This window comes from Sparus aurata, chromosome 22, assembly GCF_900880675.1.
Source record: "Sparus aurata chromosome 22, fSpaAur1.1, whole genome shotgun sequence".
Lineage (NCBI taxonomy): Eukaryota > Metazoa > Chordata > Actinopteri > Spariformes > Sparidae > Sparus > Sparus aurata.
The window spans coordinates 23,485,180-23,495,429 of NC_044208.1; the positions used below are offsets into that span (position 1 = coordinate 23,485,180).

At 40.7% G+C, this 10,250-nt stretch overlaps 1 protein-coding gene across 2 annotated transcripts in view; it reads left to right on the plus strand.

Moving 5' to 3' along the window:
- The window catches only part of akap7 (A-kinase anchoring protein 7), a 51,536-nt gene extending 44,782 nt beyond the window's left edge, over window positions 1-6,754 (plus strand). For both annotated transcript variants that reach the window (XM_030405052.1, XM_030405053.1), the window contains one exon: window positions 2,799-6,754. In XM_030405052.1, coding sequence (XP_030260912.1) covers window positions 2,799-3,019 — 221 coding nt within the window. In that variant the 3' untranslated portion in view covers window positions 3,020-6,754. The remainder of the gene's footprint in view (window positions 1-2,798) is intronic.
- Window positions 6,755-10,250: the final 3,496 nt, after the last annotated feature.

The following is a 10,250-nucleotide window of genomic DNA, read 5'->3' on the forward strand; positions in this document are numbered from 1 at the left end:
ACTGTGTATTTTTGCTGCAGGGGTGAAGTGTGCCTTTGATGCATAAATAAACACCCAAGCTGAGCTGCACCTTTTGGTGTTTAATACACACGGGTAAGCTGTTATAAGAAATTAAATGAAAAGACAACTCGCACAACGCTGAAGAAGAGCAAATTTGCTCGAGGCGTCACTACTTTGGCGCATTGAATAATTTGGATATTGGAGCCCTGCAGTGTGCGAGCTGTCTTTTTGTTTCAGCACCTGCCCCCTTTTTTGGCTTGGATGTGCACTTTTTGTTAAGCTGACATGAGAGTTAACTTGACAATAGAGACGTGTCGCGTATTAAAGGCGCCCTGTGGCGTTTAACATTCAGTGTCACTCATCAAAATGCATTGTGTGTCGCTACAACCCGTTCATGTTTTTGCGTAGCTTTGTTCACATGCTTGTTAATCCGTCCTGTGGATCAGTGGAGGAGTATCAATCTGTTGGCTGGACTGTGTAATACAAGACATGAATAATCAAAACACACACACACCCATAAAAACATTACTGCTTCCCGGTTAAATCTTAACGGGGCACCATTAAAGACATTATATGTTACATTTCTGCATTAAATGTATAAATATGACTTAACATTTACTATATATTACTATAAGTAGTGTACTTCCAGTATCCCAAATGATTCAAAGGGTGTTTAAACCCAGAGAAATCCATTTTAGTCAAGGTTAAATTCCCAGTTAAACATCCGAGTGAGGGAGGAAGTCGGCGAACGTGACTTGGAAAAAAAACATGAATAAAACTTTGAAACATAACTCCCGTCATGCACATTTTCACCTGAGTCATGATGTTTTTTTATCAGTGAGGACAGAAGCTGCCATCATCCCGCACAACGTTGTCACACTACGCCTTGTTTCTGTTGCTTTGATTGAGAAAGCTGTAATGGCAGAAACTACACACATGCGCTTAAAAAAGAACTATTGTATATTATGCAAAAGACAATCAGACTCCATCATCCTCATTGACTGTCTCGCTCCGACTGTATGTATTTTTCTATAATGAATAATAGAGCAGCATTGTGCTTTCAAATCTAAACAAACCAAAGGGCCCACTGGGAGTGTGTGGTATAGAAGATCAGCCTGGGGATTGTACTCTTGGCCTTGATAATCAAATGCTGTGGTGGTTATAGTGTGTTTTTGAACCGCTGCAGTAATCTCTGGGTGAATGGATCTCTGCGGATGGTTCAGTGATTTTCTATTACGGCTTAGTGCAAGCTGTCCATCTTACAGTCTGTCTGCCTAACTGTCTTTCTACATGAATTATTGACTGTCTCCCCGTCTCATTTTATTTATTTTTTTTCTCACCGGCTTTATGGCTGTCTGACTCCTATCTCATGGTCTCTCCATCTGCCATTTTGTCTCTTGCAAAAGCAGAAGCACCAGTGTGGTACAGCGCTCTGCTCGCAACATTAGTTCACTTTTCAGTCGCCTCGGGGGGTTGATTGAATTCAACACGCACGTAAAGAAGAGCTGAGAGTGGCGTTCGACTCATCTGTTATCAGCTGTCACAAGTTATCTATTGTCGTCGCATCCAATCTATTGTTGCTGGATTCAGTCAGTGATGAGTGAGTGAAGACTCATTCGTTGTCGCCTGATTGGTAGTTATTTTAAGTATTATATCATCCCTGGTACCATATGATAGGACACCCAAACACCACAGGAGGCGTCATGTTACAATCATATTCATTGTGGAGTTTACGGGCTTTGAATGTCACTATTGTTAAGATTCTGAATATGTCACTCATGTAATAAAACAACAGAGTAGACAACCAGCCTGAGGCACAAACACAGCGGGAAATCCACAGCTTGATGATGGGTTATAAATTTAACATTTATGTTGTATTGATCGAAATGGATTACTGGTGAAGGTGCAATAAATTAGTTAAATAAAAGCTGTGTCTACTACTGCGGTAAAACCACAGACATGTATTGTTTCATAAAGTTATAACAATGTGTCACAAACAAGAATAAATAAATCTTCTGTACCGCAGTATTCAAATAGAATATAACTATATAACAAATAACTAATATAAATAATCCTTCAGTATTTATAGTAGTACAGGCATATTTTAAAGCTGCACTATTTATATTTTTATATTAACAATGGAAAGAATAACAAGTTGTAATGTGAGAGGCGTCACTTGTAGCGATGAATCAACAGAGAATAATTACTCAACATCACTTCTCATGCTGAGTTTCCCTTCAGCTCCTCAGAGCGATTTAGTGTCTTTCAGCATATTGTTTTGGTTCACTGGCCCAGCTGCATCGTCATCGTTTGGAGCAGAATAGTTCTCATTAAGCAGCTGTTCACTACCTGTCCATCACCAAACACCAGACATACAGCGCTAGAGACTACCTGGTGAATATAGTGTATAGAAGCTAAAGAGCCACTTGTCCCTCGGGAGATGGTGGAGACCAAAAACCGAGCTAAAAGAGAGTGAAAGTTGGGCTCACATTCAACAAGTTAGCAGAAACACAATGAATCCAAATGAATGCTGATGTATTTTTTGGAAGTGTTAATGAGGCAGCTGTTTGCTAAAACATTAGACACATCACCTTTAGAGGATGATAACATGTCAGTGATTTGTGGGATGATCCAGCTGTGAGTTTTTGGAAAAAGTTTTTCTTTTTGGCAGAAAGCATGTTCTAATGGAGGGAAATCAACCTTGCAGAAATCCAGGGTTTGATTTGATGAACCACTCAATTTTCACATCTCCCATGAAGAGGATCATAATATGGTTTTGTTGTGCTTCTTCTACCCAGGTGGGCGTCGTCGGTCCGAGCCCGACGAGGCGGAGCTGCTGAGGGTCAGCAGGCGATTGGTCGAGGATGCAGTCAATCGCGCATTGCAACAATACAAACAGGAAACACTTCAAAATGGGGGCGGGCCAAACGCCACGGCCGTGCAGCCCCCTGGAAACACTGAGGATAGCGCAACAAAGACGGACACTACAGCTAACTCCACTAAAGACAACAGGAAGTGACATCATCGGACTGAGGCACAGAGACTGAAAAAACAGCCGCCCAGACAACATCAGCCAGGCCTGGCTAACCAGGAGAAGAGTCAGTAAGCCCTGGGCACAAAGCCTGAACCAGCCAACCAGTCAGCCTAGTTTGCTGACGAGCTAACCCAGCTAGCGAACCAAGATGGCTAGCCTGTGATGCTAGCTCCCTGCCCAACTGACCTAGCTTGACACAGTGCTAGTTAAATAGATAATGTAGCTTGAGTTCAGTGCTAAGTGACCGTCCCAACAGGCCAGCTAGCTAAGCCTGTCAGTTAACTTACTAACTCTGATGTCCTACGTCTAACAGCAAGGATCGTCACTCAGCTGTGGGTCTGTCTCTGCACATTAACCCAGAAAACTTATGTGAAGCACTCCTCTAGAGACACATTTAGCACATTTAGGGTTCACTTTGAGCTGTCTCCCAAAAACTGCCCTTTTTAGAATAAGATAAATCATGTTTTGTAGACAGTTTGGTTCACTGTCACCTGCACATAAACGGGACTTGATATCCTAAATTTCCCTCATTTCTCCTTAACTTCAGTGTTTCAGATGAAGGAAAAAAATATTTTTTAGCATACATGTCTCAAAAGATAACTCATCTGCTCATCGTTGTGGCTGAAAAAGAGCTGGTTTGACTGACGCAGTCTGAGCTGTGACTGGATTCTTCAGGCTTCAGTTTAAAATGTTGAACTTGGACAGTGGAAGTTTTTTGTTCGAGTATTTTGCAGTGAGTCTCGGCTCAAAGCACTCTGTATTGATTTCAGGAAAAGGATGATCTTGAAACTTTCATTTAATTTTACTTTTTACTCAAGATACCATTCTGCATTTTTATCTTTATTCTGAGCTGTTTATAGAAAGTGATCTGGTCTCAGCTGTGCTTCAAGTATCATATGTGTCCACCATGTAAACCGTGTGTGTCCTCTCCAGGCACAATGAGACAATCATCAGTTTAAGCTAAATTCAGTTATAAGCTCTGAATACATATTTTCAAACAGACATAAACTGACACCAGCTTTTCCAAACCTAATCTGGACTCCTCTGTTGGGTTCACAAACACTATGGGAGCAAACAAACTGGTGTCACACTATCACAATAATATATGTCCACTAAGTTTACAAAACGCATCAGGTTAATTTGAGATACTTAACTGAGGATGCTAAAACCAATCATGGTAGGTCGACTGCCATACGTGACCATTCCCACAACTACATGAAAACTGTGACGTATGACTTTTGCTAGAACCAGCAACAGGTGAACCGGTGTCGCACCTTCGTCATCATGTGATTAAAAGTGCAATATGTTTGAAGATTAGTTTGAAACATTTGAAAGAAACAAAAACTATCAGCAGAATGTGAAGAAACAACAGTTTTCACATTTTGGCAAAGACGTCTATGTATTGTGGTGAAAAGATATCTACTGACGTTAGCATGCTAACCAGCTAGCCTGTGACCTGATAACCTCTTTCTCCAAGGAGCCCAAAGCTCCTGTGTTAGCGGTGTACGCACCAACACTCCCCTGATTGTGCGGCTAACGTCACAGCTAACTGAACTAACAAGCTAACGGTGGCTTAAGTCATGGACGTATTTAAAAAATGTAGTTAGCAGGTACTCTGATGAAACACTGCCTTTATTTGTTGGGATGAATTCAAGGTGATCAACTCTTCCATATTTCACTTTTAACATTGTGAGATGGTCGCAGTTTGGTTACGAATAGGCACAAAAATGACTCGGTTAGGATTAGGAAAAGATCATGGTTTGGGTTAAAACAAGTTATGTCAGTAACGTAAAACATTACATATGTAGTTTAAGTACGTTACGTAAGTTAAATGAACTCACTGATTACTTTAGGTTTTCCGAAAAAGCAGTCTCCTGAATGAAGGTCCTGTGCTGGTTTGGCCTGTCCACATCTTCCTCCTTTTGAAGACTCTGTGGCTCGTAAACTTAATCCCCCCAGTTCCTCCTTTGCTCCCCTTATTATAACTACGGCCACTAGAGGTCGCCACCAAACAATAAACGTAGAATAAAGCTGGTTTTTCTGGTGCCGACGGGCTGAAAAATTAAATCACACTCCTAAAATACACTACAAGTTGCCAAGAATGCATTTTAACTTCATTAATGCCAAAATCTTGATTAATGTCTAGAGTGCTTGGCTCAGTAAAAATACATATTTATATGAGACGCTTTTTTTTAGACACAGGCATTTACTCACTCCTCTTCCTGCCTGATCATATGTAAATGTCTTTTTTTTATGCTTATACCACCTGCTACACGTATGATGATTTATTTAGTTTTTTTTTCTTTTAAATCCATCCATGAAGTGTTTGGGTTAAAGTCTATAAATCAGGCTGTAGCCTGGCTGTTTGAAGCTCAGTGTTTATTGGGTGTATTTATGCTGATCGGAGCACCTTTTACTCTGTATCCCTACACATGTAAGAGCAGTTCCTCGGATGCTGACGAGGGAGAGGCTAACTCAGACAATCGCCCTCCGGCTCTTAATTTCAGTGTCTTCCATCCATTTTTTTTTTTTCTTTTTTCTGTTAAACTTGAAAATGAATTTGGCCTTTTCCATGCTCTGCATTTGACTCCAGCGCTCATGTGAAATTGGGGGAGGATGCCTAAATTAAAAATCTTGACTTCCTGGAGATGAGGTTTTCCACTGACAGCAAGATGATGATGATGATGATGATGATGATGATGATACAGCTATGATGAAGGCAAACTGTTATTTTATCCTTTTTAACTATTATTTATGATGCTTTGCTGTTGCAGCAGAACGGCTTCTCTGTTTAAAGAAATGAGTTTCATGTGAGAAAAATGAAGAGATTTTATTTTGAAGTGAGAAAAGGAGTTTCAGTTTGTATTCAAAGGTGACAAAAGCACAAAAATCTGTGTTTTTTTTTTTTTTTTTTTTACCCTTTTAGTTTCTCTTTAAAGCAGGTAAATATATACATGCTGTTAAATCAAATCACCTCCTTTTCAAAGTGGCCTTAAGTCACTAAAACAAATTGATGTGTGTTTATGTTTTTCTGTGTGTTTAAGGTGACAATAGGTAACATTTTTCTTTTTAGCCAGTGTTGATGATGAAGGCTCATCTGCCAAAGTCTTAAATGTCAACCTTCAGGCTGAAGAGTCCAGCATTAAACACAGTCCATGTTGTTTCTGTTTTAATGTAAATCTGTGTGCGTGAAAACACAGAAACTGAGACTCGGATGATTTTCAATTCCCTCCGGTGAGAACAGGTGCGAGCTGTAAACTGTGCTCTCATTCCTGTGAAATCCACTTAAGTCCTGTCACTGTGGACTCTTTGAAACGTCAATAACAAAGGTGAATTCTGTCTTAAGGTGGACTTTGAACGTTTTTGTTTTTTCCGTTTTGATCTTTTATTGTCACCGGATCCTTAATCTCCTGAAAACCCCCTTTAATACACAACTTGTCCTGGTGGCCTGTGTGGTTACTCTGTTCATCTGTCTCTGAGTGTGTGTGCGTGTGTGTGTGACTGTAGGATGTTTGATCAGTGGTTCCCCAGAGAAATTTCTTGTCTCTATCAATCATGGCAACTCGGAGCTTTGTGTGTGTGTGTGAACATCTCTACAAATTTGTCTTCTGTGTTTGTCCTCGTGTACGTCTGAATGCGCGGATGTGCTGTATGTACTGTGTTGTATATATTGTCCTGCCATATTTGAACAATAAAACAGGATATGAGATTCAAAACCAATATCTCCTGATTTCTGCGTGTGCGTCGATACAGGCAATGTATGTGTGAAGTATATGTGCAGTGTGTTTACATCGAGACAGAAGTGATTCAACGCTGCCAAACTGCAAAGTGACCTTGTTGGCTCCGTTGTTGTCAGAAGTGTTATTGTGGCTTTTCTGTGGAAGCATTTCTTTTCTAAATATCCCTTCAATTTTGGGGGAAATCGCAAAAATACACCAGGCAGTATTTTGAAAAACACCTTATTGCTGTCAAAGATGAACTGTTTCATAAGCTACTACAATTCACAGCCCTTTAATGCCAGAGAGAGTCTGATCATCACTCCTCAAATAAAGAGCATCTGCTCTGTTTGATGAAGGATTTTTATCAGGATTTTCAAAGATGTGAAACCCACAGCTCGTCTTCAAAAGGGCCAGAGTTTTCATTCAGAACATAAACTAACATTATCAAAAGAATGTGAAGAGACGAGAGTTTTGGCATCATGTGAAAGACGAGAAGATGTACTTAGTTGCAGTGACGTCTACTTTGTATCACAAGAGAGGTGATAGTCTAATAGCCTCCCTACTGTAAGCTGGGAACTCTCAAGATGTCAAGAAAGGAGATATTTTTACACCTATTGTTGTGACTAAATGGAAAAATCCGAACTGAGACGATCCTGAAAGCCACAATCACCTCTGGTTTGTTTAAAGTAAGATGTGAAAATAAAATATACAAGTGTTTCCGCCTGCTGCGGATGCCCGACTCTCTCTCGCTACTCTTCAGCTGCACATCACTCCTGCTGACGACAACTCGGCAACTCGTGTACCAAAATGTTCTCCAACTGTCAGAGTTGTTGCTCCGGCTTGAGGGAGCATTCATGTGAACTTTCCCAGTCAGAAAAATGTTTTTCCAGTCGAATGCACTTTAGGGCCACTGGCTGCACGGACAACTGAGCTAACAAGCGACAACTTACACCTTTTTTAAATAAGCAGGATTTGCATTCTGTATCATACTTTTCAGCGTCATTGTCTTATTGCAAAATGGTGCGTGGCAAGGTATGAATGATTGTTAATTGTTGAATTAAACACATATTTCTTGTGTTGTAGTAGAACAGAGGTAACTTCACCTCCCTCGGGTATTTTTACACACTCTGCCTGCACATGTGAGGATGGAACAAGCTACGCCTTTATAATTCTTACTCACACATGGAGTCCTGTGACCTCATCTCGTGACACAAACAGAAAAAAAAAAAAAAAACAGATGTGAAGGAGGTGCCAACTGTATTTTTCCCCCCGTGGGTAATCGACTTCACATGAGTTCTAAGGTCATTTGAAGCTCACCGCGCAGACGGCATCGTCGCCAAGAGGAGGTGAGTTAATGATCCCGGTGCGAGGTGTCATCTGGAGGCAATGTCGTGACTTCTAAAAGCCGGCAGGAGGCAGATGGGAGGACAGAGAGTGATGAATTAGAGGGTGACTGAGGTTTCTTGTGAATCCTATGAGCTGGATGACATCTGAAATTTAAAAGGGAATAGAAATGACGCAGACCTTCAGGCCAGCAGCACAACAGGAGCCAATTTCATCGACATTCAGCATAATGACATATTCGAGAAATAATAATGACCTTCCTCTTCCTTCCGCTGACATTTGGGAGGACTAAGTGCCGTAGGTGACACAGGCAGCATCATCACACCTGTTGGACGAGCAAATTATGATAAGTAATGTCAGTAAAGAGCACAGTGTTGTGGGAGCACGTTATATCAGGTTCAACATATTAACCATTAACTATATTGGCTATTTATTAATCAATATAAAGCGCTTATTAATGTTTCATTCTGCATGACCATATTCTACAAAGTGCCTCCAGTGAGGTCACTCAGTGGCTAAGCTGGATTGTGGGTAATGTAGGCGGCAGGTGTTGGAAAGCTGCCCACTGGTCAACGGTTGCACACATTATGGATTGCTTGACAGTTTTAAAACAAATGATCAAAATCAGTGCTTCAAAACCGGAGATACTGCCTAGTTTATCCCACGCATACGTCTTCATTTTCAAAATACAGCGCCTACATTACCCACAATGCAACATGTCCACTGAGTGACATCACTCAGTCACAGGCAGCTTTCTCTGGAGCCAATGAGTCTCTAAGTCAAAGGGTTTTTGGTTAGATACCTGGATTAAGGCCTGCAGTTAACACAAGCTTAAGATATTTTAAGTTGATGCGTCACATTTGAGTTTTAAAGTTTTAAAGTTTCAAGGTATCTTAAAAAAAGTGGTTGCTCACAAGTGAATTAATAAGACTACAACAGTTGTCAGGTACATCGTGCCGAACGTGGAAGCTCATCTACTCACTAGTTCAGTTGCAAATTGTTCCAACTCTAACTTTACAACTTGTGGATGGATCAGTTTACAGTTTAAGTTTTGTTTAAACAAAAGTGTATGGATTTAAAGTTTAGTGTAGTAGGAAGCTGAGTGGTGGTGACACTGAAGTCATGCGGCTGTGATGTAGCTTGTTGATAACCGAATGTTTGTTTTTTACATCCGATGATCGCATTTGTGAGGATTAACTTGCTGGACAAAGAGTGCAACTGTCACAATCTAGTGTTTGCCAAAGAGCTTATTTCTCTGCAATACTCCAATTGAAATATTCAAGGAAGAAGGCTGAGTGGAGTGTAGTCGATATGACATTCTCTATGGATAAATACGTCACCCCAGCCGCACTATATCAAGATCGTAACTCATGTACAACAACTTCCCTCCTCATTGTCGATAAGCAGTGATCAGGAGGTTATTGAGGATGAGGTAGTTGGAGAATGAGGCGTTAAAGTGCTTTATTATGGCTAATTAAGAGCCAAAATGCTACTAAAATGCAGTCAGCGGTTAATTATTGTACCCTAATTCAAAGTGCTACTCTGTTTTGTATTTTTTCTTGCGCTTTTACTTCCATTGTGAAGATCACCTTTAAAATAAAACCAGATGAAGTCGGTGTGAAACGAGGTCATGAGGGTGTTACCAACGTGATTCCCTGCTAGCTCTTTTATTTCACAGCTTCCCTCATAATGTGCGAATCTGTTGAATCACTTAAAGTATTTCCGCACAGCTGACACGATGATTTAGTCATTTAGTCTGAGCTGTAGGTGATGTGGTGATGGGTGCAGATTCAGTGCGAGTCGTCAGAACTCGTAGATAATTAACAGCCTGCCAACTCTGACTGTCGAGGGCATTATGATTTAACTACAGACTATAGGCGGAGGGGTGGACAGAGGGCAAATGTTTAATCAGCAGTCCATCATGATCCAAATGAACCGATAGATTGATGTTCTTGGAGTTTGCTCTCCAGCCGACGCCCTTTTACAGCCCTCGTCTCTGAGTCACATCTCTCGTTCTGCTGCGTTCATGTCACGTGTTGGAGTCAGCAGGTATTAGAGGTCAGCTGCAAGCACACTGATTCCTTGAATTTTTGTCTTTGCTTGTTTGCTGTATTTTGTTCAAATTAGTGTAACAATGTAATAGTGTAATAATG